Here is a 27,794-nt window from a genome sequence, read left to right as displayed (position 1 = left end):
ATTTTGAAACAAAAGTCATGATGATGATTATATGGTAATGTTGCAAACAGCAATGGGGAAAAAAATAGGAAAAAAATCACTGTGTGATAAATTATGTAACGTAGCACACAGTAGAGTTTGATTAATAATTTTTTTACAATTCAAAATCCCGGATACAGCGGAATAGCTTAGAATGACTTATCCGTTAACATTTTCAACAAAAAAATGACCAACAACAAAATGTTTGATGGAAGTTTGTTTGTTTGTCTAAATATCTTTAGAGAAGAGCAAAATTATTCAGCTAATTAACAATGATTTTTAATGAGTGTAATGTTTAATTTAAATTTTGGCTTTCAAGCCGGAAGTATGCGGATGATCCAGTGTTAACAGCATCTAACATTTCTAGATTAACGAAAATTATTCCAAAATAAGGATTTTGCAACTTTGAATCATTTACAAATCATCGTTTTTTTCATCTTCGACTAATGTCATGTTTTTTTGATTGTATTACTAATCACGATTGAATTAATCTCAAATGATCTCTATAAATAAACAAGGTATTCAGTGAAAGCAGAGAAATGTCTTGGGAAGTGGCTGTTGAAAACTTGTTCAAAAAAAATTTCCATAAAAAATGCCAATAAATTTTCGATAGATGGCATTACTTTTGGGGCTTCGAAAAAAAAACATCAACAACAACATTGCTCAATGCAGTCATGGTGCATCAACAACAAAAATTGATCAATCATCTTTGAAACAACGGTAAATTGAATCAAATTTCCTAGAAAAAATGTTTAATCGATCAACTAGTAATAGTTCAGCATCGCCCAATAATAATGATTCCAGTGATCTTAATAATTATATCGCATCGATAAACAAGTAAGAAATGTTGATGGTTTTTTTCCAAATTCTTAATTATCATTTATTATTATTTACATTTCAAATAACAAAAAAAAGTTATGAAAAAATACGAGAAAATATTTGTCATAATGTAAAAGATTTAATAAAATCCTTATCAGCTTTAAATACAATTGAAAAGAAATGTATCGACAATCTATCATCATTGAATAGAGAGGACGAAAAATTGATACAATTGCTACAATGTTGGAATGAATTGATCGATAAATCAATGAAAAATCGTCAAGATTTAGCCATCTGTATATCGCATACGGTAGCTGAGCCAATGAAAAAATTTCAGATTGCATTTCAAGAAATAAAAAGTGCAATAAAACGTTACGAACAATTAATGAATGATTGTAATAAATATAATCAAAAATTATTAGCGTTAAAACGTCATGATCGTACATCGGATGTAATTGTCAAACAAAATCGCTTCGAAACATTATTGAAACGAACACAAATGGATTGTGAATCATTACGACAAACGCTTGAAAGAGAATTGCCAATATTTCTGGAAAAACGTGTCGAATATTTTCAACCATCATTTGCTTCATTCATTTGCTCACATATTTTATTTGCTGGTCTCAATTTATCAGCAATCGATCAATCCAATATGGATTTTTACGATCAAAACGAATCCGATCAACAGGAAAAACAACAACAACTATTCAATACAATCAATAATTTATCCATTATTAGTTGATGATGTTTTATTTTTTTAAAAAAATATTTAAATAAATAAAATCAATTTTTTCAAAATACATTATTATGAATAAAAGTAGACTAGGTGCGATTTTTTCAGTTTCTTTTTTTTACATAAATTTTTTGTACAAAATAAATACATAAATCATCGAATGACGACGACAATAAATCAAACACCAGCCGAATAAGTTGAATTATTATCAGTAATTTTTATCGAATTTGTCATCGATTTTTGTACATTATTTTTTTCTTTTTCTTCTTTTCGGCAATTTTGTTCCAATGATGATGATGATACGTTTCCAAGTGTTACCAATGCCGAAGCCAGTGTAATTCCAGTTTGACCTGGTTTGTTTTTATATTTTGATGAGAAAAAAATTGATTGGCTTTCATTTAAAAAAAACTCACCTGGTTGCGGTACAGATTGATTACCAGTGGGTAATTGAATCAACAATGTTAATATAGCAGCTTTTCCATTTGAACATGGTTCCAATGCTATTGGCGATGGATTGGATATAATCGAATCCTTATTATTGTTTACCTGTACAACAACGCCAGCAAATGGCCTTGATGCCATTTGTTCTAATTCGACAAAAAGTTGCTGTTTTTTCAATAACAAGAAAAAATTATTATTGATCATTAATGATGATAATGAATGATAAGAAAAAACATCAACAACAATCACCTGTCTTCGAACATAAAGTTCATAACGTTGTTTAATTTTCCACAACATGGCAGCAATAATGAGCAAGGTTAGAAAACAACTGCAAACAACAAAATTGAAAATTATCGATTAAAAAACGAAATATAAATAAGGGATACTAACCCAGAGAAGGTCAGAAAAAAATGAAGGATATCAATATTTCGATGTTGTGAGAATGAAATTTGCAATAAAAACGGTGTATGAAACGAATAAACATTGACCAAAAATGTTGCATTCTTAATACCAAGATCAGTGTATGCAAAACGTAATTTAATATTACCACAACGCATACCTTCATATAAACGTCTTATGACGATCATACCTTGTTTTGAAGAAAAAAATTAAAATTAAAAAAAAAATAAAAAATCAATAAACTTACTTGAATTTGAACTGGAACCAACCGAAATATTAACCATAGCACTATCCTGACATTGTACAGAGAATTCAATATCAATTTCTGGTGATAATGGTGTATTAATAAAATTGATACGTGTATAGAATAAATCATCCGGTTTGGACATATTAAATGTATACGTATAACTTGTAGATAGATTATAATAACAAGAACCATTCAGATCCTGTGGATTACCCACATAATCACGTTCATCACATTTATCACAATTATGTCCAATGATTCCTTTTGTTGTACAACTACATTGTCCAGTTTCAGAATTACAAAAATCACCATGACCATTACATGAACAGGGAAGACAAATACCACCATTGATTGGATTACCATAATAAGTTGGTCGACAATGTTCACAGTTTGTGCCTTCAGTATTATGTTGACAAGGTTGATCACATAGACCCGGAAAACGACATTGACTATGTCCATTACATTGACACTTTGGACATGAAGTAAAATACCATTCCGGACAGGAGTTGGTTCGTGATGAATTATTTGGTCCACGTAATGAACCTGCCATACAGGTTCCTGCACCAGTACCGGATCCATCATCACACCAGCCACATTGAGGATTTTTCATACAGGCATCACAAGTTTGAATATCCGAACACGATATTACTGAGCATTTATGCGGATGTGTTGTCCATTCCATACATTGCCCGATTGGATAGATAATTGAATAGGCATTCGATTCGATACATCGTTGTTGCGAACTACACCACATACATGATCCTTGTGTACAATTTACACAGGTTGTACGTGTATGACATGGTGATGAACAACTAACCTGCAGTTTATCCGCCAAATTCATACTATCCAATTTGATTTCGGACCATTTTTCATACATCATACTAACACATTTTCGATCTCTTTGCCATGAACAATAATGTTCACTTTGACATGAATGACAATTATGCATTTTATCACAATTCGATATATGAACATCACGTGATTCACACATTTTAGCATCGTTGATACTTTTTAAAAATGATGATTGAGGAACGTCTTTGATCGACAACAATTCTTTTGGCTTGGTTTGTGTATTACATTTTTGATAGGTACATTGATCACCACACCAAACACAATCATATGAATTTCGTAGACAAGTAGAACAAATGAATTGTTTTTGACATAATTCAGTAAAATTTACACGTAAATTTTCATCACAATTTTTAAATGAGTACTTGATTTGATTGTATGATTGACATAGACGTTTTTCTTTATTCCAAATACATTTGGTGCCAATTTTTTTCGTATGACAATCATTCATTGTTTCAAGATTCGAACAATTACCGGGAATGAAACGGATCAATTTATTATGCATAAAACCATTGAAACCACCAAAAACGTAAAGAGAGTCTTCATAAACAATAGAGGAATGACCATAACGGCCAATCATTGTTGTATCATATGTATTGGTAAGTATGGGATTTTCTAATGTTGTCCATGTATCACAGGAAATATCGTAGGCAAGAAAATGTGGCGAAAAACAAGTTGTACTAGTATTTTCATCAGTTAAATTATGACCATTACCACCGAATATCAATAATAAACCATTCATTAATGAGGCAGAATGTAAATATCTTGGCTGATTACTTGGTGATAATAGCATCCTGTTCAAATAAAATGAAGATTTTCAATCATTCATTCCCCCTTAAAAATATATAAATAAAACTTACCAGGATTCTTTTTTAGGATCATAGCTATAAAGAAAATCAACAAGAACATTGTCAGCAAAGCTTGATGAATGATATCCACCAAAAACATAGATAAAACGAGTTATATGATCATAGGTACTTGTGTGACCAAAACCACCTTTAACCGAAGCACCGGTTGTTTTTACAAGTTTCCATTCATTTGTATCTGATTGAGAAAAAATCATTTAAAAAATTAAAAGAAATCAAATAACAGGGGAAAATAAATATTACCAATATTATAATTTTGTACATGATTTAGATAGCCGTATGTAGGATTATAACCAAATATAATGATCATTATATTGTTGATCAATGTTGCCGTATGGCCCATCGATGCAATTGGACAACAAAATTCCGAATTTGTTAATGATTTAGTTTCGGATTGTAAATGCCAAACATTATTGTTAATATTATATGTCCAAAGTTCGGAAACAATATGACCATTACGAAGAATACCACCATAAAGATAAATGGTATGATTAAAAACAATAACCGAATGTCCAAATCGATCATCCGGTATATTATGATGATGATGATGATGATGGTGATGGCTAGGATGTTTGAAAAGATTATCCCACTTTTTTTGTTTCATATCATATTTAATAAGAAAATGTTCATTATGATTAAAATATTCCCCACCAATGATAAACATTTGATCATCATAGATAATGGCTTGATGTAGTGCACGGCCATCTGGTTGATTGGTTGTTGTTATTAATGACCAATATCCTTCATATTTAATTTGATTACAATCGATACCAATATAGCCATAATTACAAATACATTTATGTTCAGTACGATCACAAATACCATGACCTGAACAATCATTCGGACAAATTGGCTGATCACAAGCTTGACCTTTATAATCAGCATCACATGTACAACGATCGCCAACACAAACACCATGATTTGAACAATTTCTTGGACAAGAATCAATACTGAATGTTATATTAAAGCCACTCATATTATATGCGGCATCACTGTAGAAATAAATATAAACACGACCAGATTTGGCCGTTATTTCAGCCAAACGATATGAATAACGTTTATCATTGATCAATGAACCACTTAATACGGCCAACATTGGTGATTGTATTGAATCACCATCAAATACATATAAATGATCCCACGAACATTCCGTTTCAAAATAATCAATCTGCAAACGTATTGTAGCATTGTTTGTTTCACTATCGATCAGCCAAATACATTGTAAATCCGAACTATAATTTCCTCTGCCATCGGTTATATAACCAAATGTTGAATTCATTCTATCAATGAGACAATAGAAGGATAATTATTATTCTCCAAAATAAATTTCCTTTCCACTTTACCTAATACGACCACCACATTGATCACAGGATGAACCACGCCAACCAAAATGACAAACACACAGTTCACCAACACAAAAACCATTGATACAATTATCATTATCACAAACTAATTCTGGTCGTTGTAATTTTGGATATATTCCGGATAATGACCAACATTTAATATTCAAAATAATAAAATCGTTGAATAATAAAATAAACAATAATAATGATAATTGATGAAACATTTTACGAAAGGATTTTCTACGAAATTTTGCTTTTATAATAAACAAAAGTGTTATTAAACAACTCATTATGATTGTGGTGATGATGTTGATTGATTGATTGATTGAATGGAAAAGAATGATGATGTATTTTTCTCACTATAGCACTATTGGTTGGATATTTACTGCTACTTTTTAAAAAAACAAACAATAAAATTGTTTTGATTCGATTTGGAAAATATGAATTCAACAAATGATGATTATTTTGTTGTCTTTATCATCCTCATTATCGTTGTTGTTGTTGTCATCATTTTTGATCATGTTCTAACAGAAAAAAAAAGATTTGAATGATCAAAATGATTATTGATTCAGGATAGATAGATAGATGTCATATCACAGATCAAACTTTCACACAAACAACAATCAAAATCTTTACAAATTTTTGCAAAAAGATTAATCCGGAAAGAAATTCTTCTTCACCAAGAAGATTATATCATCAACAACAACCAACAAGAGCAAAAGATAGAAAGAAAGATAAAGATATGTGTTGGGCAATAACAACATTGAAAAATCAACAACAACCGAAACACACACTGAAGAGAGAACACACAATGCAAATAATGTTCAGGCAACTCCAAAATGATTTTTTTTTTTTTTGATTAGAGTTTGCGCTCTTGGATTCGCGTTTCGTTAAAAAAAACTTGATTTTTTTTTGGTAATCTTCGCTGCTTCGTTTGCGAATTGACATTCGATTTGGCGAGAAGAAATTTATTCGAAAAAAAAACTTTGATTTTAATCTTTGTTGTTGTTTATAAAATGTGTTTTCTTGGAAATAAAATAAATGAGTAATAAATTGGCAAAAATAAAAAGATAATAAAAATGATTTTGTTTTTTTCAAATTAAAAATAAATTTCTCGCACCATATGATGAATATTTTGACAAATTCGTTGACATTCAACAATCATTTTTGAACAATGATGATTCATTTCGATTATTTGCAACTTGATCGATATCCAACCACATTCACCATTGATAATGGATTGATGGAAAAATAAATCCGGTACATTGAATACTTTACAAACATAACGGATATGCTCTCGATTCGAATTCAATGCCCAAATTAATTGACCAAGATTTGTACAAATTTCTTTGATAAAATCAAACAATTCAATAATTATTTGTTGTTTATGAAATTTTTGTTCATCTAAACTAATGATTGTTGATAATAATTGACAAATATCATGACCATTTTGAATCAGATTTCGACGACGATCAATCAGATTTTTGGTGGAATTCTTTTGGAAAATTAACAACAAAAATTAGAGAAAACTTTGTCTTTTGGTTTCGAAACTTACAATAATTTCCAATAAACATTCCAAAATTCGTTCATAAACATTGAGAAAATTTATCGAATTTTTGAAATTTTGTAAACGTTTTCGTTTCATGATACGTTCCAAATGATAATCGATACGATTTTCCAATGAAAATAATGAAATTTTATTGATTTCGGTAAATTGAATCGGTTCAATCATTTTTTGTTTCACTCAAAAGAAAAAAACAGAAAATTTGTGACAATAAAATCAAATAAAACGAAAATTTCGAAATCACTTCATTTGGTGATGATCAAAAAAAAACTTTTCGAAATTTTCGAAATTCAAATTTTTTTTTAAAGGAGGAGCTAAAAAAAATGTTCTGATTCGATTTTTTCCAATTTTCGACTGCTGTTTCAAATACATTTCCAAAATTGATTTTTTTGTTGATTGAAATTAATTCGACAAATGTGATCCGCATTCGATTCATATCGTATCAGCACGATTGTTGACATGTTCCAAATCAATAACCGATTAGCCCAATATTCCAATTTGTGATCATTGTGTTTGTTGTTGGCCATATTTAATTCATTTTGATCGTAATCATAATCATCGCTATCGATTATTGGTTCCATTAATAAATTATTTTCAATTTGTACAACATATCGATATTTTCGATTCGATTGTTGTTTCCATTCGAATATTCGTAATGAATTAGCAGGAAATTTGATTAATATGATCATTTTGATTTCATCATCATCATCATCATTATCATCGTAACGATGTATAAAAATTTCACCGCCATCGTTATCACCATAATGAATTTTAAATTTTCGTGAAAATTTTTCCCAATCAATATCTTTGCATACAGTTTCGTTGCGTAATTGGGATAGAAATTCTTCTCCCAAATAGGAATCATTATTACGAACGGGTAGACAAAATTCTTCGAATTCTACTTTTCTATCATCCGTTTTCGAATTATTTCCAATGTTGAAAAATGTTGATAAATTCAAATCATTATCGATTTTTGTTGATGTAAAAGATGATGATGATTTAAATGTTATAATCAGATAAGACGCAATCAAAATAATTAACAATAATAATAATAAAAGGGTCATCCATAATCGGATTAAACATTTGCATGATGTTGGCATTTTTGTTTGGACAGAAAAAAAACCAAAATCAAATCGAAATAAAATTCTTTGGTTTTATTATTTTGCAACAAACACAGCACACACAAAGAGAAATAGAAATCATTTACAAAATCAAAATAAATATTTTCAGTGGAAAAATTATAAAATGAAGATGATCGATGAGTATTGATTGATTTTTATTTAAAAATTTAAATAACATGACTGTTGTTGTTGTTTTGCAGTTGTTGTTGCTGTGATAAACTAAAATCTTCAAGAACATCTGAATCATCATCGTTCGAATCATCATCAGTGACAATGACTAGATCAGATTCTTCTTCATTTTGTGGTAAACGATTAAAACCACCATAACGTTTATCACCCAAACGTAATGATTTACGTTTCGATGATGATGATGATTTTAAAACATTACTCAAACTAATACGCTCACTATTCATCTTGGTGGAACGATTGGAAATCAATCGAAATTTCATTGAATTCAGCAGCGATGAAAATATTAATGAAAAAAATCTTAATGTTGATGATGTATGATGAATATTCAGTATCATAATGAATATAAACAATGCAAGAAGGACAAAATATAAAATATTGTTGGACCAAACTTTTTCACGAAATTCTTTCGTACGAATTTGTAATAATTCGAATGAAAAATTAACATTGGATATGGCTAATTTTTTTTCTTTTTCATCAATTTCTGCTGATTTATCTTTTGTATTGTTGGTTAATATTTTCGACTTGATTGGCATGCCATTGTTCGATATAATTTTCATTGCTTGTTTTGATTTTAATTTATCAACGATCATTTTATCAACAAAAGGTTGCTGTTGTTCCATGGGTTTTGCTTTATATTTTTTAAAGAATAAATTAAAAATTAACCATTTCAGGGAAATAAAAATTGATAACTACTTACAATTAATAAATTTCCAAATATAATTCGGACCAATTTCGACAACAAACACTTCGTTACCGGACGGAGATACGGCTAAATCGTGTGGTTGATTGAATGTCTGAATAATTTTTTGAAAGGAAGAAAAAATGAAATTAGAAATCAAGAAATCCAACAAAACGAAAACAACATACTCCAGTTAATTTTGGTACAAAAGTAGCCAATGGTTGTTGTGTTTGAAAATCGAATGCAAATGCCATCACGGTCGATGATTTCTGATCCATATCGGATGGCGGTGGTGGCATCAATGATGGTCCATTTACAGCATATAAAATATTCATTTGTTTGGAATAAGCAATGGAAAATAATCTCCCATTGAATTGTGGTAAACGTATCTGGAAACGAAATTGTCCATATGGTGTAAGAAAACATTCGATACGTCCATTTTCACGATCAGCAATGCATGCAAGTTTTTCATCATCCGCTTCCTGATCGATTAACAAAATTTTATGCGGAACATTTAATGAATTTGGTGATGGACGAATCGATTGTAAATCACCACTGTTAATAATCGGTTTATGTCCCCAATGATTAAGATATTTTCCATTCGAATCAAAACGAATGATACGACTATTACAATAACCATCGGCTACATATAGATCACCATTATTATAATCAATGGCTACGGATGTTGGTTTACAAAAATGTTTGTCATCATCACCCGGTTTGAAACGTTCACCCAGTACTAATAATGGTTGTTTTCGTTCAGATCGATTAAGTGAATAACGAAATATTTGATGCATAGCAACATCAGTCAGCCAAATTGAATGATTTTTCTGATCAATAGTTAGACCATGTGGCATGAAGAAAAGATTCTCACCCCAACTGTCAAGAATTTTTCCCGATTTCGGATCAATAGTTATGATTGTTGATTGTGCAATAGGCCCGTTCTGTATACGACGATAATTATTCTGCCAATCAAATGATAATTCATTCCATACATGCTTTCCACGATGAAATATCACTACATTTCCGGATTGGTCAAAATCAACGGCTGTAATTTGTCCAAATTGAAAATTATTTGCTGGCCAATCTGGATCCTGAATGAATTCCAATAGTTTTCGTGCAGATTCCTCTTCATTCATAACATCCCCATCACTATGATTTGAATCAACATGTTGATGTGATGAATGTTGTCCAATAGCTGATTGTTCCAATGTTATATTCCGTGGTAATGGTTGATCATTTCCATCAGGAAGATTAAGATATAAATCCGATTCAAATTCAATACCACTACAAGAATCGATATCAGAACGTTGTTCATTTAATGAATAAAAAAATGCTTTCGACATTGAATCATCAGCCATCAGCAATGGATTTTCCGAATAATACATCAAATATAGATTGCACATTTCATCACCAGCAGTTGAACCCATTCTGGTTAATGTATTACGTTCACTAGAATTATATGTACAACGTGCAGCAATAATATCTTGACTATTGATTTGCATTAAATTATCATTATCTGACATTGGATAAAACGCTTGTGGCCATTGTGGATTACCTTTAGCAATAAGGTCCCATTTATTTTTATTATGTGAATAACGATAACCCGAAATAACCGTACCTAATGCGTGGGCATGTACACGATAAGCAAACACTGTGATTGGATCACGATTTAGACGACAATTTATATCAACATGATATTTTGATTGATGTGGTGGAATTATACCATCCACAGATGATAGCAACAGTATTCCAGCAATATATGGTTGTGGTTGAACGGTGTACAGCAAGCGAACACCACTTGAATCATGTTCTTGTAATGGATGTGAATAATGTGATTGCAATATAAGATAATTTATATCGGATAAACCACCAACATGAAAACCAACATCCGGTGGCAGTTGCAATGATGGTGCATTACGGCCCCATGCATATATGATACGCATACCTGGACAAATCGGTAGATGTATGCAAGGCCAATGATTTGGATATAATAATTGATTATGATGATTTTGAAGATTTTTACAACCAAATATTATAATATGATGTATACGATTTGAATTGGCATTTGGATCGAACTTTTTAATATAAATTTCTTCGTTACTTATATTGACTGATGTACAAAGATAATCATCATTTTTTCGTGGCAATACATTTGGCATTTTCAGTTCTAATGTATACAATAAATCGCTCGTTTCGGATAATGATTTTTTCGGCACAATTTTCAATTTTACCATTTTGGTTGAAAAGAACAAAATGATTATTATTGAAAATAATAGAGAAAATTCAAATGTATGATTCATATTCATCAGCATTGTGTCGACAATCTAATATAATTTAATGGAAAATGTTTACGTCGAAACGAATTTATTCCTGATCCATATGGAATGGGAACAGTTTTCTTGATGACGACGATATCAGTAACTGAACTGTCAATGACAAATCATGTCGATGTTTCAAAGGATGTCGATCTTTGATGATATCCGCTCGAATAATTTTTTTTTATAATTTAAAACTTAACCATTTGACAATTAGCTTAAACAATTTTGCAATGTTGGCATTTGATTTGCAATGCTGCTACAACAATATTCTTACCAAACAAACAACAGAACAGAAAACAAATACCGTTAGCAATTCGAATGATTATTCTGATCACGTGATCATCCATATACCGTACGATTGTTTTTGAATGGAACCGACCAGGAAAAAAACAGGCATCATTTTTTTTCACTTTATTAAATTGAAAAGAAAAAAATTTCTCATATAAAACTGACGTATCGTTGATCGTCGTCGAATGGTGATGGTTAAAATTTTCTGGTACAAATTTTAAGTGATCAATTTTTCTCTTCCATTCATTATTGATTTCTAATCATCATTGTTTAACCTTTAAATTAATTTTTCAAAATTGTAAATCTTATTTAATTTAATTTGGAGAAGTTATAAAAAAAATAACAAAGTTACACGTGTTTTCAATAGATTTTTCGCAGCCAAAACAAAGAAAATAAAAACAAAACACCATGTTTATTATTTGGATACAATATTTTATTTGTGCCATTTTTTCATTTACATTCATAAAATTTGCTCATGCAACACATACTGAATATGAGGATTTAGGTTTCTATCCACAAAAAGAACATTCATTGATGAGACCATATCAAGGTTTGTCCTGATTAATAATGTTTATTTCGAGAAAATTATTCAATGAAATTTGATTTTTTCCACACAGGTTCGGGTATGACAATACCGAATTGGGATATATATGGTCATACGATTGTTTCAAGTAATTTTATTCGATTAACACCTGATCAACAATCAAGATACGGTGGTTTATGGAATAAAATAGTATGTTTTTATCTCTTTTTTCTCATGTTGATGATATTCAATTTTTTTCGTTCTAGCCAATAACATTTCCATATTGGGAAGTTCATATTGAATTCAAAATATCTGGTCACGGTAAAGATTTGTTTGGTGATGGTATGGCAATCTGGTATGCTAAACATTCAATGCAGCCAGGTAAATTTCAATTTCATTTTGATTAGATTTTTGATGAATTTTTTGTTTACAAGGCAATGTTTTCGGCAGTGCGGATTATTTCTGGGGTCTGGGCATATTCCTTGATACATATGCCAATCAAAATGGTGCACATTCGCATACGCATCCATATATTTCGGCTATGGTGAATAATGCTACGATGGCTTATGATCATGATCGTGATGGAACGCATACCGAATTGGCCGGTTGTGAAGCAAAACTTCGTCAAACTGAACATGACACTTATTTGGCTATTCGTTATTATAATGATACATTAACTTTAATGACCGATGTTGATGGAAGTGGTGAATGGACTGATTGTTTTTCATCCCAAGGTGTTTATCTACCGTTGGGTCTTTATTTGGGTGTTACAGCTGCAACCGGTGATCTCAGTGATAATCATGATGTTATTTCTATAAAAACTTATCGCCTTGAAACACCAGTACATTTGTTGGATAAATTAAATGAAAGAGCTATGATCATTCCACATGCCTTAAGTTCGGCACATCCACGTGATCATATTGATGATGATCATTCATCCGCCAGTGGCCGTATGAGTTGGTTACGATTTTTTTTCTATACATTTTTAGCCATTATTGTACTGATTGTTGCCGTGGTTATTGGATTATTATTCTATCAAAAACGACAGGAAGTTTCCCGAAAACGTTTCTATTGAAAATGATATTATTCCAGCTTTTTTCCTTTAAAAACTATTCTGTAATTATGTGGTGACAAACGAAAAACAAAAAACGCAACTTTTTTCCCGGAAATAATTGTAAATATTAATAATTTTTCAAAAAACAAAAAATCTGTCAAACATTCGAAATTTGATATCCTAAAATTCTTTGTAACGTTGTTTGTGAATAAATTCTTCAAGACGATCTTTTGTCGATCAAGTTTAATTGGAAAATTGATTTGTTTTTAACTTGTAAATAATGAGAAATTAGATTTTTTTTCTGGCAGATAATGGAATCTACAAATGATGATGACCATCATCAACAACAATCATCATTCGATCGACAACAAAAACAGGGAGCAGCCAATTTTTTCGATTATGAAGATGAAGAAGATAATTTAACAATCAATTCTTCGACTTCTTTAGACAAAAAAATACCAGAAGATTCATCATCGACAACATTGTCGAAAACTGTAAACAAATCCATCAATGTTGAAAATAATTTCGAAAAAGATGGAAAATTCTGTGTTGAATTTATTGATGATAATATTGATCAACGAATGGCCCGATTAATCGAATCGAATCTAAATTCTTCAACAACAAAATGTTCAAATACATTCAATAATGTACAGAAATTATCAACAAGGCAAGCTGTTGATAAAATTATAGCTGGAGATCATGATCATGTAAATCTTTGTGGATTCAAAGGACGAGAACAAAAACTTGAACTATTGGATTATGCAATACTTAGTGGAGATAAATATACGATAACATTGGTGATACAATTTCTGGAACATACACTAAAACGATCGATAATGTTTTACGAACTGATTCGACGTCCAATTGCTGCTGATCATTATCTAATTTATTTACATTCCGATGGACGATTAGATGAACAGCTAAATATAATGAATATGATGGGCCGATATGAAGATGCTGCATTTGCATCGTATTCACGAGCTGTATCACCATCGACAATGAATAAAACTGATGCTCAACAACAACAACAAATTCGTTTATTGGAACGTGCCTTATCCAATTTTACAACCGGTGGTAATGAATTGATTCAATACCATTCATTAATTCAGGAACATATCACACTGTTAAAACATCAACTTCCAATCGAATCGGATGATCGTCGTCGTTGTGAAATGATTTTACATTCGAATTCGAGCGTAGAGAATGTTGATTCGAATATTGAAGACAATCAATCATTTGTGATACACCAACCACGACCTTGTTTAATTGGTCTTTCATTAATGAAAACCTTATATTATTGTCACCTTTATCATCATCATCTGCCGGATAATAATTTTGCATCACCATTTCATCTGAAAAAACAATTTCATATCAGTGAACGACAATTCTTATGGATTGCATTACAATCACTGGCCAAAACAATGCGTTGGCAGGAGATTGATACACTTTTCGAATATAAAGTAAGTTTTCTTTAGGAATTTTCTTTCCATTAAAAAATCCTATTTTCAGTCATGGCTTGGCAGTCGCAAAATTCGTCGTAATATAATACCAATAGTTGATATTGTTGAAATATTGCAAAAAAACTCAGCACCAAAAGAAATGTTGGAAAAATATCTCGATCTTGTTGATGATATCGAAAAACGTTTACAGTTGGCCAAAGAATTTCAGATGAATAAATATGCTGCCGATGTAAGTTGAATTGATTGAATTTGAAGAGCAAAATTGATTTGGATAATCATTATTACAGATTCTGATAAAACTACGTGATCGTAAACGTTTAAATGAATTACGTACATCAATTTTGGGTAAAATGAATGAAATGGATGTTCAACGTTATATTGATAATGCATTAATTGCTACGACAATCAAATGGCGAAATTAATTTTTTTGAACATTACATCATTCATGAATGATGATTTACATTCCAAAAAACATGAATTTTGAAAACATGTGATTTTTGTATAATTTTTCAATAATAAAATGATGTTATTCAATCGTCAATTTTATCGTTTTTTATTGAATCAAAATAATAAAAAAATTATTTATAAACTATCTAGTCGATCGGTAAATCTTTTGGTACCTGATCTTGAGGATGAACGCCAATTACGAAGAGTTCAAACAAGAGAAAATTTCGATGAAGTTTATTCACAACTGAAACTTCCATTTAAACTTAGCCATTATCCGGAAATTAGTCGTGAATTTATTCGTCAACGATTGGATGAACATCCACAAGGATACGAACCAATTGAATTGGAAAAATATTCCGAATTATGGCTTCGAGAACAAGATGTTGATGGTCAACAAACGATACGAAAAGATGTCGAAATGATTCTAATGTATTATAATGATGTTTTACGATATTCATTGTTTGCTCCATCAACAATTCCATTTGATGGTAAGTAAATGAATGTCTGTGGAAAACTTGTTTACGAAAATTTTCTCGTCCCTCAAAACAAGATATGGAAAAAATGCTAAATGAATACGAAGGCCATGGATCAAGATTACGTTATGTGAATTTTATTTTTATCCGAGAATTCGATAGTTATCGTCGTCAAAAAGAAGCTGAGGAAAAATCTCGACTAAGACGTTTGGCTGAACAGGAAGATTATTTCGAAGATATCGGTTGTTTCGATACGAAAACAAATCAATTACAATATGGTCATTTTCGCAATTGTTTATTTACAAAATATTTTCAAATGGCACGTCATCGTCAAACAATTCAATCATTACGTCGTGCACAATCATTCGGACAACCATTAATAATCGATTGTGGACTTGAACGTTTGATGGCACATTATGAGATATTATCCTGTGTACGGCAAATATCTCGAATTTATCATCTGAATCGTTATAGTTTGAATCCATTCAAATTATTATTCACTGAATATGATCGTAATCATAATCGTACATATGAATCATTGGAAAAAAATATGCAACAATTTATTGATAAACCAGAATTCTGTTTCAATTTACATCAAGAATCATATCAACAATTATTACCAAATGAACGATTTATTTATCTAAGTCCGGATGCACGTAAAGTTATGCAAGAATTCGATCCAGATGCTTGTTATATAATCGGTGCATTAGTATCGAAAACACAAAAATCAACATTAACATTGGATAGAGCTAATGAACAAGGATTAGAATGTTTACGTTTGCCGATCCATCAGTATGTTCGTCTGAAACCAATGGTTAAACGAATACTCAGTTTTCGTGGTACGTTTGAAATTCTTTTACACTTGAAACACGGTGCTACATGGGAACAGGCACTGCGTCGTTCAATTCAACCACATAAATTGATTGATTGAAGGCCTATTAAAATTTTGAAAAAAAATGTAAAAAAATTAATAAACGATACAATCATAAATTCAAGATTGTTGACGTAATTAATTTAATTTTGTACAAATTTAATTTAGCGTATCAAACTAGACTTGAAAACTATTGATGTTTTTTATTCAAGTTTTCAAGTAATGAGAATACGCGGAATTGGTGGATGATAGTGATGGTACATACCTTTTTAAGAAATAAATGACACTTTTGTTTAGGAAAATCTGTAAAGGAAAATGAAAAAGATTGTACCATTAAAACAGGATTATTTGATTTTTACGAAAAAATTACTTCATCAAATCAGTACGAATAAAGGCAAAAATTTTTTTATCGTGCTTTGCTTGGCCTGATATCCATTTGAATTTTGTTAGAATTCAGGTTCAAAGAAACACGAACTAATTTTGAAACTTATCAAAAACAAAAACTTACCAAAATTTCATTTTCCAACGAAATTAGCCAAAAAAAACACGTTTGCAAATGCACGTTTGTTTGCTTTTTGCTCTCAAAGTGATGGACGAATTCCACATGTGGATACTATCGCAAAAAAAACGCACTGTTCTTGGAAACAATTTCATCATTTTGTAAATTTTTCTTTTCATTTTCCAAATAGATCGACAATGGAATCATCAAACATTAATCAGAATAATGAATTTCGATTCGAATCGGATACAGTATCATTGGAAGATATTCGTCAACAAGTTGTTGAGAAAACACAAAATAAACAATCGACAAATACAAGAAATTTGTTTCTGGATCTATTCGATAGTGTTGGCCAAATATCATCGAAATTTCGTGATCATACCGATAATGATTGTAAGGTTGGCCTACCTGAATGGTCGGATGATGAACGTAAATCATTGGAAATGGCCGTAAATGTAACAATGGAAAAATTGATTAAACTTTCGGATAAATGTCAAATTGATTTGGCTGATGCAACTCTGAAAAAAATGGATAAAAATAGACAAAAATATCCAGTTGAAAAAGCATTTGGAATGGCAAAAAAATATAATGAACTTTAACTAATTTTCTTTGTAATGAATCTTGTTTCCAAAACAAAAATTGAATAAAAATTTTGATTAAAATAATTCTGTACCGTTGTTTATGAATGAATTTTTTTTCGTCGAAAAAACGAATTTTTTGTTCCTTTGTCTATCACACTCGTTCGCCATTTGTTTTTCGTTTTTTGTCGATCGATCGATCCAAAAATGTTCATCAAAAAGGTAAAATTAATCAAAGATTTTCGAATCGATTATCATCGATTTTTTTCTGTTCTAATCACCCCTCCACAATCGAATCAAAATAGATAATCATTTCAGGATTTCGTTCCTATAAATATTGCCTAATCGATGATCTATGTCCCGGTTTGAATGTAATTGTCGGATCGAATGGTTCGGGAAAATCAAATCTAGTGATGGCATTAGAATTTGTATTGACACAAAATTATAATCGTTTAAACGAACAACAACGATTATTGTTAATGTGTAATCAAAATCAGTCGAATAATGGATCTGCAAAAACAATCGAAGCATTTGTCGAATTACATTTCGATAATGAGGATAAATTTTTCCCTGTAAATGAACCATTAGTGATTATTAAACGTCAGATAACACGAACAAATGACAATTTTTTTATCAATGGTAAATTGGCTAAAAATGATGAATTGATGGCATTCTTGGAAAGTGGTGGTTTTTCCCGAGATAATTCGTACTTTATTGTAAAACAAGGTCTTGTCACGGATATTGCTACAAGTAATCCGAAAAAAATTCTCGACATATTACGTTGTATGAGTGGTGCACAAAAATTTGATCAGAAAAAAATCGAAGCATTGCAATTGATCAAAGAAAACGAGCAATTAGTTCAACAAATTGGAATGAAAATTCAGCTTATGGAAGATGAACTATCGATGCTAAACATCGATACCGAAGCCATTCAACGATATGAACGATTATCAAAAATTAAAAAATACCTTACAAGTCGAATCAAACAAACAACATTGGAAGAATTACAACAGCTATGTCAAGAGCATCAGCACGAATTTGCTCAAAGTCAAATAAATCTGGAACAATATCAACAAAATCTTTCGCAAATTCAAGAATGTTTGGAGGAAAAAAAACAACAACGTCGAGAAATTCGTAATGAAATTTTAGATTTAAAAACAAAATTTGAATCATCAAAACTTTTAATGGAAACATTGATGAATGAATTGAGTGATCTGCGCCAACAACGACAATCATACGACCAACAGATTGTCAATAATGATTTGGAACAAATCGGTTCATTAAAACAGGAATTAGCCGAAGAAGATTCAAAACTAAAAGATAAAATTGAAGAATTAAAGGATATTTCGAAAGTGGAAAAAGAATTGCAAGATAAATTAAAATCATTGGCAAGTAAACGTATGAATTATTTGAATTGGATTCAATTGGTTCAATCAACAACTGGTGATTCACAGGAACAAGATTTATTAATCCACGATAGATTTTTGCAACCTTTAAATGAACAAATTCAAGAACTTCAAATGGTGATTACAAATCAACGTGAAGAAACATTGCCAAATTTGAAATCGAAAAAATCCGAACTGATGAAATTGATGAAGAAAAGTTCGGATGAACGAAAATCTCGATTACAACGATCAGAACCATTGAAACAAGAATTGGCCGATTTGGTTTTCCAACAAAAATCGAATAAACTAGAGCTATGCAAAATTATGAGTCAATTGACCGAACTGCAAAAAGAATCAATTTCAATCAAAAACGATGTTAAAGAAATGGAAAATCGTCTGGATATTTTTGGTTCCATAATGAAAACCAAACACAGCATTCAACAAGTTTTGCAATCATTTCAATCAAAACTAAGCATCGAAGACGATGGTGATGATGAACAACGACAACACGCTGAACGTATTATAAATGGCTACCATGGACAAGTAATAGATTTTATTGATTTGGTCAAACCAGTCAATCATGCTATGGAGGTATTGTTGAAAAATAATCTATTTTATCATGTTGTTTCGGATGAAAGTATTGCCATCGAATTGTTGAATGAAATTTCACGATTGAAATTGTTTGGATCGTTCAATTTTTTGGCTGGGAATCGTTTGCCATTGGAAAATGAGTCATCGATTGGACGTGGCTTAGATAAACTATGTCAGCCACTTTTCAATTGTATACGTAACAAAGATCCGAATAATGAACTGATTGAGAGTGTTTTGCGTCATATTTTTAATGGTCTTTATATTGGAAGATCATTTCAGGATTGTTGGACATTGTTTCAGAAGAGTCGAAATTGTGATTTTGCTACGCTCGAAGGCGAAATGATCGATCATAGCGGTGTGATTCGAAAAGTTAGAAAGAATCAACTGACCAAATTTGAATTGTATCAAAAATTGTTGGTCAATCAAAGACGGTTGAAAGAAATTCACGAAAAAATCGAACAATTAGAATCGGATCGTGATCGAATTTTGAATGAAAATCTTGAAGCCCATCGCCAAGAAACGATGAAAAAACAAGAATTATCCGAATTACGGGATTGGATTCAGAACCAAAACGAAGAAGAAATTGATTCAAACGAATCAGTTATGGCCAAAAAATTGGAACAAATTGAAAAAGAAATTGAATTTGAAAGAAATTGTCTGTGTTCAAATGAAACACGAATGTCTTGTTTGGTTGAAGAGAAAAATTTCTGGCAACAAAAATCCAAATCTGATCCCGATGTTTTACAATCAGAAATTCAAGATCTCAATGAACAAATCGAATCCGTTGAAAGTGAAATTCATCACACTTCACATAAACGAACATTAACAGAAAAATTGATTCAGGATTTGAAATTATCCACACAAAAATTGAAAACAAAAATAATGCAAATTGAATATGATCAATCAAATCAACAATCAGCGATCAAAAATTGTGAAAAATTTGATCAATTTGAACGAGAATGGAATGAAAAGATTGAAAAACTCCATCGAAAAATTACTGAATTCAATCAAACGCTCACAACTAAATCACAATCGAAATGTGAACTTGCAAGCGAAATAGACCATTTGGAACAGGAATGGGAAAAAGCAAAGAATGAATTGGAAACATTGCAAAAATCCTTTCAAATCAAAGAAGATGAACGTAAAAATCTTGATTCGCAAATTCAGAATATTATGGTCGACATTGAACAAGCTGGATTGTTTTCGAATGGTATGAAAATGTTTTTTCATTAATATAATTAATTTCTTCATTTGTTTTCATCATAGATTTTATACGAAATCTTGATAGTCAATATCGGAATCTAAATACAATCGGCCAAATGAATAAAGCTGTAAAAGACTTGAATCGTCAGCTGAACCGGTTGATTCCTGGCGGGAAAATCAATCATGATTTATTGGAAGCATATGATGAACATCATCAGGCTATTGATCATTTGAAACGTGAAAAAGAAATACAAATTAGGAATGCAGAAAAGATCTACGACCTAATTCGAATAGTCGAACGACGAAAAAATGAAATTATTATGCGCACATATAAGCAGGTTAATGTTAATTTCAAAGAAATTTTTAAACAATTTGTGCCAGGTGGTGTAGCTTCGTTGCAATTTATCACGCGTAATGTTGATTCATCAATGGAATCATCATCATCATCAACGACAACAACAACAGCTACAACATCGAATGGTTCGAATGAGACTAGTATTAGAAGTGAAACAATAACGGATCCATCATCATCATCATCTAATTCAATATCTTCGCAATTATCGCAAGGTATTTTTCATTCAAATTCATCATTGTCATCCTTTTTCCTATTTCTTTGTTTTCTATTTAAAAGAGCAATTCATCGATAGTGTGGATGCATTCGTAGGCATTGAAATTGTTGTATCATTTCAGGAAAATGTCGAACCAATACGTGATTTATTATCACTTTCAAGTGGACAGAAAACACTAGTTTCTATGGCTTTTGTTCTAGCTTTGCAGCAAGTTGATCCAACACCATTCTATATATTTGATGAATTGGACCAAAATCTTGATCCACAAAGTCGTCAACTGATTGCTCAAATAATTCACGATCAAATTTCACCACGACAACCATCAGAACAACAACATAGACAATTTATCATCACGACATTTAAAACACAATTGGTTGAACATTCGGATCGCTGTTATGGTGTTAAATATGTTAATGGGGTAAGTGTGTTTGGGTATTGGATTTCGAAACAAAATTCTTCAATGTTTTTTTTCAAACAATAGATAAGCCAAGTAAAACGTATTAGCAAAATATCGGCATTGGAATTTTTGTCAACAATACCCGAATCAAAAATCATTACTGACAATAAATGAAATGAATAAATTTTTTAATTTTATTAAGTTTTCTTTGCTCTTTGTATTGCTTTAAATTGTTTATAAACTACAATAACTAATTCAACTAATATACGATCTTTGCGTTTACGATCCTCTTCAATTTCCGGATCATCATATGGTGATGAATTACCTCTCATAATATAGGCCATATTGACAACATATTGTGGCCAACGAAGTTTTGCCTGATAAAATTGACGTTTGAAATGATTCCATTGACAAGCACCAACTCTTTGACAAATTTCCCATTCATCCCATGGCACTAATGTAAAACGATCATGATTGATACGGCGACGAAAATGATTAACATCTTCATACATCATAAAACGAATGGAAACAATTTTTCTAAATAAATGATCAAATAATGTTAATAATGTTGGATCTTCCCAAAGACCAATAGTAATATTATTAATCCAATCCAATTCTCTTATAAAATATTGTTCATTACGGCGGAAATATAATTTGGTTTGCAGGAAATCTTTCGATCTTTCATCACGTATCGATGATATTGGTATTAGAAAATCTAAACTATTCGCAGTTGATTGTAAACGAATTTGGAATAGTATTATGTTTGAATTTGAATCATTAATCATTATTTGACAATTCCAACGATTTTTTGTCAAATCATCATCATCCATATCATCATTAACATCATTAATTGTTTCGATTAAGTTTAGTTGTTGTTGTTGTTGAGGATTATTTCTTGGCATTTTCTCACACTAACTCTTTGCAAAACCAAAAACAATTAATTTTCAAATATAAATTCTGTTCCTTAAATCGATTAACAAAATTTTAAAAAATTCCAGAATTAAACATTCCTTGAATTTAATTTAAAATGATTAATTTTTTTCAATTTTACAAAATTTTCTATTCCTGTTTTGTTTACCAGACATAATGTTAATGAAAATTGTAATTAATTTTCATTTATTATTACAACTAATCGATGCTATTGTCATTGTTGAACCAACAACAACAACAACAACTAATCATAATCATAAACATGTTACGAATAATAATGATAATCAATTTAAATTAATACCAAAAATGATTGATAATTTTACAACATCTACTACTGCCAATAATCATTTATCAACGCCAAAACGATTAGTCGAGAAACACCATGATAATCAGGTGAACACTATTGTTACGGTGAGCAATTTTACTGCGAAAAATAATCATACCCCTGATAAAAATGATGATGATGGTATTGAACATTTTATTCATTTCAATCAATATATGGGTTGGATTTCAATCATTTATATGGCCATTATTGCGTTGGTTTATATTGTTTCAAGTAAGTTTTCTATTCTTTTTCTTCACTGAATCAATGTTGTTTTGTTTTCTCTCAAAAAAATTACCATAAAGGATTGGATGTTATCAAAGAAATTTTTAAAGGAAATTTTGATCAATTTCGACCATTGAATTTAATTGTGGATGAGGATTCATTTGAACAACAACAACGAGAGGAGCAGGAACAACAACTACGATCTATTGATACATTGACATCTGGATCAAGCATTCAACAACGTAGAAATCGATCATCATCAAATGGTTCATTGAGAGCAGTAAGCAGTAACGACAACAACAACAACCACCAAAATAACAAAGACAACAAAAACAACAAAAATCATCATCGAAGATCTTCAAATCGTAAAAATCGTTTTATCGGCAAAATGAATGTCATTCCTGATGGTGTAACGGAATTTATTCAAAAAATTACAACCAATTTTTAAAATAGAAAAACTTTTTGTAAAAATGAACTATGTTTTTTTGAAAATAAATCAAAAATCAATACATTTTAGTCCAGACGCACTCCACATCAATTAATCATTATCGGTTTGGGTTTGGGAAATTTCATCTGAAAAAATCACCTTGAAATTCATCATTTCCGTACTGAACAGCAACTTTTTCCAGCATCTGTGTGCTTGCCGTCGATGATGATGATGATAACTTTTTTTTGGTTTTTGGTTCTGGTTTTCCAGAATTTTTTTTTCTTCAAAATTTCCAACCTTTACTGTTTCATGTGAAACTAATTTAAAATTTATTAAAAAATGATTTTTGTTTCCAAAATGATGATCATCATCAGTAGCGGCAGTAGTATGGAAACTTTTTGTTGTTGTTGTTTGTTTCGGAAAATTTGTAATCAACATTTATTGAAGTAAGTAAAGATCATCAAAGATATGGATGATGATGATGATGAAACATTCATTTTTCAATTTAATTGAGTGCTAACATCATCATCTAATAGTCATCATCATTTTCACACCTTCCACACAATTCAATATGGAAAGATTTTTGTTTGTTTTGTTTTTCGACGAATGAAATTCGCATTATCACTATCACATGATAATAATCTAAATATTTTGCCGCTGTTGTTCAATCCATTTAGAATATGAAAATAGAGATAACCACTTATCGTTATCGTTACAAAAATGATTATTATAATAAAGGTAAATATTGTGCATGTGTGTGTAGATTTCCCATTGGGAAATTCAAATTGAACACGTTTTATATTTTTGGATATAATGTTTACCCGTGTGAATTTGATTTTGAAATAAAAAAAATCTTATAATTTAGGCTGATTGGCTTATTATTTTTTTGATTTTGATTATGGTAAAATGATTTAGCTGGATGAAACAGAAGCAGACAGATTTTTCCCCTTAAATTTAGCTTGAAAGCCAAAAAGTGTGCGCCGGAGTGTCCTGATGATGCCAAAAAAATATGTTCCAGCAGCAGCAACCAAAAAAGAATTCTGCTCAAATGAAGAATTCAATATTTTTTCTTTCGTCGAAAACATCTTTATTAGCTTCTGCCATAGAAAATTTCGCTGGATCTAAATTGAAATTCATCGTGGAAGAATGAAGAAAACAAAAAACTTTGAGACAAATAATGACAACAATAACAAAAAGAAAAGAAACGAAACGGCGTCATAGAAATTGAATTTTTTATATTTTCATTGAAAAACATTTTCTCTCTGTTCATTGATGTGTCTGACGCGCGTTTATTTTTGTGTGAAAATCTAAATTCCATTAAACTAATTGTGCGTGAAACGAAAAATATCAGTTTTTCGATTGAAATCATCGTTTTTTTCTGTTTACAAAAAACAAAATCGATCGATCGATTCTCACCAAGTTTATCATCATCATAATAGCGTCTTTTAATCAGATTTTTCTTTTATCCTTCCTCATGGTCGTTTCCGTTGATTTTGGTGTGTGATTTGATTCAATTCATATCAAATGTGAAACGGAAATCAAATCAATTGATCTGATATGATCATATGTGTTGAGCATAACCACAAAAAAATCGATCGATTTTGAATTTTGATTTTGACCTTTGACCGTATATTTTCGACAAACACAAAAGACAACATTTTATTCGATTAGAGAATGCGCGAACGAATCCATTCTACAAGAATTTCATCAGGGTTTGGCGGGAATTTTTTTCTGCTTTTGTTTGGATCATTTCCTTTTACTACTACCACTACCACTACTGCTGGTAAAAAAAAATCCAATACCGGCTGTAATGAATGCTGTTAGCAGTTAGAATTTTTGTATATTGTTCCAGAATTGTTGGAATCAATAGTGTTTGATGGGTAGTGGTAATAGTAGTAACATGAATTTTCGGTTATGTTCAATTCTTGTTCTGGTGTTTTTTTGTGTGTCGAAAAACCAGAAAAAGAATGATCAGACCAAATGAAAATCGGGTTTTCCTCATTTAACACTGGTTTGCTGTTTGTTTAGTTTTTTTTTCTAAACAAAAAATTCGCTTTCAATTTTTGCCCGCTTAGTTTGGCGCCCGAGAAAACCCCGAAAAATTCATTGTTATTGGTTTTATGATGGTTTGACATCACTCAATTCAATCAGAATGGCAAAAATGAAAAAATTTTCAATACAATTTTGAATCTATCGATATTAATTTCTTTCATCCAAAAGAAAACAGCTTGCATACACGTGTGACGAGAAAAATATATTGAAAAAAGAAATCAATTTCCCAATGGATCACCAATACATCAATCCTTTTGACCCGCAAACAAATCATTCGATTTGATGATGTTGCCTTTTGGTGAACTGAATCAAAATTGAAATTGATGAATGCTGTTGTTGTTTTTGCTGCTAAGTGGTGCCTTTGTGTTTCTTCTTTGTCTGTGTTTCTGTTTGTGTTTGTTTTTGGCTAATTTGTCCGAAGAAAAAAAAATAAATGTCCGTCGTTTAATTCGGTTATAAGTGTTTGTTGTTTTTTTCGTGTTTTGTTTCTTTCAACACAACAGCCATCAATTATATTTTAAACGGGGAATTTTTTTGGTGAAATGAAAAATTCCTTTCGTTCCCGGTTTACGCCCGAATTTAATTTATCATATTTTTCGTGTCTGTGTTTCGTGCGTTTGTTTTTAGTTTTCGATCGATCGATCGTTATTGTCAATCGATATTTATTTCAAAATTGAAAACAACAAGCAAATCTTCTCTGTCTGATGAATATGAATGGTTATTATTTTTATTGAATGAAAAACCATTTTTCCTTTTTGATTAATCATCGATTATCGATTGATTTTCATTTAATTCAATCAATTTTCCACTGTTATCCACTATTTCACTCATCACATTTGTGTGTTATCGATTTATATAACCAAAGTTTTATAAAATAAAATGTTAAAATTGTAAACAAAACAAACAAAATACAACTGTAGATTCATATTACAAATCATTTCTGCAAAGGAAGGAAAATCCTTATTAATAAAAACCAAAACCAAAATCAAGTAAGTCTTTATCTCTCTTTCTCCCTTTACTAAAATCGATTTGTAAATTACGCAGGCGGCTAATGTTTATGTTTATACGTTTTTTACGTTGTTTTGTTTATGATTTTCATTTACCATTCATTTATTAAATTATGAATTCTCAATAAAAAACCATTATATAATCCAGCACCATCATCATCATTTGGAGTGTATGTGAATGTAATTTTAATTTGATTTTACCATCATCATCATATGTGTCACACATATTTATTCATACGACAACGATGTGTGTATGTTTCTTTCTTTATTGCCCACCTCTTTCTATGATGATTGTCATATTTTTTGTTGTTGCTTGTTTTCTGGTTTTTGTAATCATTGAGTGAACACCATATATATTTTTTCTTTTTTTTTGGGTAGTAAAGGCGGATCACTGTGTTGAACAATATGGTTGTGTTTGAAAAACGTTCGTTTGTAATAATAATCATTATTGTTTTGAGATTTTTTGTTTTTCGTTGTTTTTCCTGATTCCTAATAATCTGCTGTATGTATGGTGTGTATGGTGCTGGTTTTTAACTATAATTTTTTTATGATAATCAAGAATGCAGAAGGAAAGATGAAAATTCTTAATGGATCTTTTCTCCTCTTTTTTCTTTTTGCTGGTTGGTTAATATAAACCATTAAACAAGGTTATATTGCTTGATGATGATGGTGGTGGTTTATAATTTTTGTTTTATTCATTTTTCCCAATATAATAGTTGAAATGAAATTCAATTGAATCACTATAATTTTTGTTTGTGTGGTTAATATTAACCGATGGTGAAAAAATAAATAAACATCATGCATGCATATGGAATTTGAAGAAAAAAAAATTGATAGGATAAGACCCATGATGAAGATGACATTCATTCATTCCTAATCATATTTGTGAACATATCATTATCAATAT

General features: G+C 30.6%; 11 protein-coding genes and 1 long non-coding RNA gene across 13 annotated transcripts in view; 6 read left to right on the top strand and 6 right to left on the bottom strand.

Moving 5' to 3' along the window:
• Nucleotides 1–652: 652 nt before the first annotated feature.
• LOC113796298 (uncharacterized) lies at nucleotides 653–2,180 on the top strand. Its single transcript, XM_027346539.2, has 2 exons — nucleotides 653–855; nucleotides 934–2,180. The coding sequence occupies exons 1-2, from the start codon at nucleotides 767–769 to the stop codon at nucleotides 1,577–1,579; spliced, it is 735 nt and encodes a 244-aa protein (XP_027202340.2). The 5' UTR covers nucleotides 653–766; the 3' UTR covers nucleotides 1,580–2,180.
• On the bottom strand, nucleotides 1,561–6,151 carry dsd (attractin-like protein dsd). The gene is made up of 8 exons (XM_027346530.2): nucleotides 5,713–6,151; nucleotides 4,613–5,649; nucleotides 4,364–4,547; nucleotides 2,658–4,297; nucleotides 2,402–2,600; nucleotides 2,261–2,339; nucleotides 1,984–2,176; nucleotides 1,561–1,920 (listed from the first exon to the last, which is right to left on the bottom strand). The coding sequence occupies exons 1-8, from the start codon at nucleotides 6,000–6,002 to the stop codon at nucleotides 1,748–1,750; spliced, it is 3,795 nt and encodes a 1,264-aa protein (XP_027202331.2). The 5' UTR covers nucleotides 6,003–6,151; the 3' UTR covers nucleotides 1,561–1,747.
• Nucleotides 6,152–6,605: 454 nt separating this feature from the next.
• Nucleotides 6,606–7,451, bottom strand: LOC113796301 (uncharacterized). Its single transcript, XM_027346542.2, has 2 exons — nucleotides 7,268–7,451; nucleotides 6,606–7,207 (listed from the first exon to the last, which is right to left on the bottom strand). The coding sequence occupies exons 1-2, from the start codon at nucleotides 7,442–7,444 to the stop codon at nucleotides 6,812–6,814; spliced, it is 573 nt and encodes a 190-aa protein (XP_027202343.1). The 5' UTR covers nucleotides 7,445–7,451; the 3' UTR covers nucleotides 6,606–6,811.
• Nucleotides 7,386–8,408, bottom strand: LOC113796299 (uncharacterized). The gene has a single exon (XM_027346540.2). It carries the CDS (start codon nucleotides 8,374–8,376, stop codon nucleotides 7,639–7,641), a length of 738 nt encoding a protein of 245 aa, XP_027202341.2. The 5' UTR covers nucleotides 8,377–8,408; the 3' UTR covers nucleotides 7,386–7,638.
• A 1-nt stretch (nucleotide 8,409) lies between these two features.
• Nucleotides 8,410–11,858, bottom strand: LOC113796289 (peptidyl-glycine alpha-amidating monooxygenase B-like). Its single transcript, XM_027346531.2, has 3 exons — nucleotides 9,454–11,858; nucleotides 9,284–9,380; nucleotides 8,410–9,214 (listed from the first exon to the last, which is right to left on the bottom strand). The coding sequence occupies exons 1-3, from the start codon at nucleotides 11,578–11,580 to the stop codon at nucleotides 8,565–8,567; spliced, it is 2,874 nt and encodes a 957-aa protein (XP_027202332.2). The 5' UTR covers nucleotides 11,581–11,858; the 3' UTR covers nucleotides 8,410–8,564.
• A 142-nt stretch (nucleotides 11,859–12,000) lies between these two features.
• On the top strand, nucleotides 12,001–15,357 carry LOC113796291 (uncharacterized). Its single transcript, XM_075820176.1, has 7 exons — nucleotides 12,001–12,424; nucleotides 12,492–12,607; nucleotides 12,664–12,778; nucleotides 12,832–13,448; nucleotides 13,814–14,911; nucleotides 14,961–15,140; nucleotides 15,199–15,357. The coding sequence occupies exons 1-7, from the start codon at nucleotides 12,283–12,285 to the stop codon at nucleotides 15,331–15,333; spliced, it is 2,403 nt and encodes an 800-aa protein (XP_075676291.1). The 5' UTR covers nucleotides 12,001–12,282; the 3' UTR covers nucleotides 15,334–15,357.
• A 1-nt stretch (nucleotide 15,358) lies between these two features.
• On the top strand, nucleotides 15,359–16,775 carry LOC113796296 (uncharacterized). The gene is made up of 2 exons (XM_027346537.2): nucleotides 15,359–15,846; nucleotides 15,909–16,775. The coding sequence occupies exons 1-2, from the start codon at nucleotides 15,432–15,434 to the stop codon at nucleotides 16,760–16,762; spliced, it is 1,269 nt and encodes a 422-aa protein (XP_027202338.2). The 5' UTR covers nucleotides 15,359–15,431; the 3' UTR covers nucleotides 16,763–16,775.
• Nucleotides 16,370–17,307, bottom strand: LOC113796302 (uncharacterized). Its single transcript, XR_003474874.2, has 3 exons — nucleotides 17,211–17,307; nucleotides 16,968–17,005; nucleotides 16,370–16,766 (listed from the first exon to the last, which is right to left on the bottom strand). It is a non-coding gene; the product is annotated as an uncharacterized LOC113796302 (long non-coding RNA).
• A 91-nt stretch (nucleotides 17,308–17,398) lies between these two features.
• LOC113796287 (structural maintenance of chromosomes protein 3-like) lies at nucleotides 17,399–22,125 on the top strand. 2 transcript variants are annotated; one of them, XM_027346528.2, is made up of 5 exons: nucleotides 17,399–17,776; nucleotides 18,085–20,965; nucleotides 21,022–21,525; nucleotides 21,590–21,945; nucleotides 22,009–22,125. In XM_027346528.2, exons 1-5 carry the CDS (start codon nucleotides 17,399–17,401, stop codon nucleotides 22,096–22,098), a joined length of 4,209 nt encoding a protein of 1,402 aa, XP_027202329.2. In that variant the 3' UTR covers nucleotides 22,099–22,125. The 2 variants fall into 2 exon arrangements, with proteins under 2 accessions (XP_027202329.2, XP_027202330.2); XM_027346529.2 differs by lacking the exon at nucleotides 17,399–17,776 and adding an exon at nucleotides 17,898–18,001.
• On the bottom strand, nucleotides 22,096–22,872 carry LOC113796300 (uncharacterized). The gene has a single exon (XM_027346541.2). It carries the CDS (start codon nucleotides 22,824–22,826, stop codon nucleotides 22,122–22,124), a length of 705 nt encoding a protein of 234 aa, XP_027202342.2. The 5' UTR covers nucleotides 22,827–22,872; the 3' UTR covers nucleotides 22,096–22,121.
• A 100-nt stretch (nucleotides 22,873–22,972) lies between these two features.
• On the top strand, nucleotides 22,973–23,917 carry LOC113796307 (uncharacterized). The gene is made up of 2 exons (XM_027346548.2): nucleotides 22,973–23,410; nucleotides 23,482–23,917. The coding sequence occupies exons 1-2, from the start codon at nucleotides 23,011–23,013 to the stop codon at nucleotides 23,847–23,849; spliced, it is 768 nt and encodes a 255-aa protein (XP_027202349.2). The 5' UTR covers nucleotides 22,973–23,010; the 3' UTR covers nucleotides 23,850–23,917.
• A 1,856-nt stretch (nucleotides 23,918–25,773) lies between these two features.
• LOC113796284 (uncharacterized) overlaps nucleotides 25,774–27,794 on the top strand; it is a 36,888-nt gene continuing 34,867 nt past the window's right edge. The window contains exon 1 of the mRNA XM_027346522.2: nucleotides 25,774–26,869. The gene's annotated coding sequence lies outside the window, so the exon portion shown is untranslated. The remainder of the gene's footprint in view (nucleotides 26,870–27,794) is intronic.

Source organism: Dermatophagoides pteronyssinus, unplaced genomic scaffold (assembly GCF_027571235.1).
Source record: "Dermatophagoides pteronyssinus isolate colony J.1.1.1.1 unplaced genomic scaffold, Derpt_VIB-CSIC_2022.12 sq0006, whole genome shotgun sequence".
Classification (NCBI taxonomy): domain Eukaryota; kingdom Metazoa; phylum Arthropoda; class Arachnida; order Sarcoptiformes; family Pyroglyphidae; genus Dermatophagoides; species Dermatophagoides pteronyssinus.
This window is presented reverse-complemented; position numbering and strand designations above follow the sequence as displayed.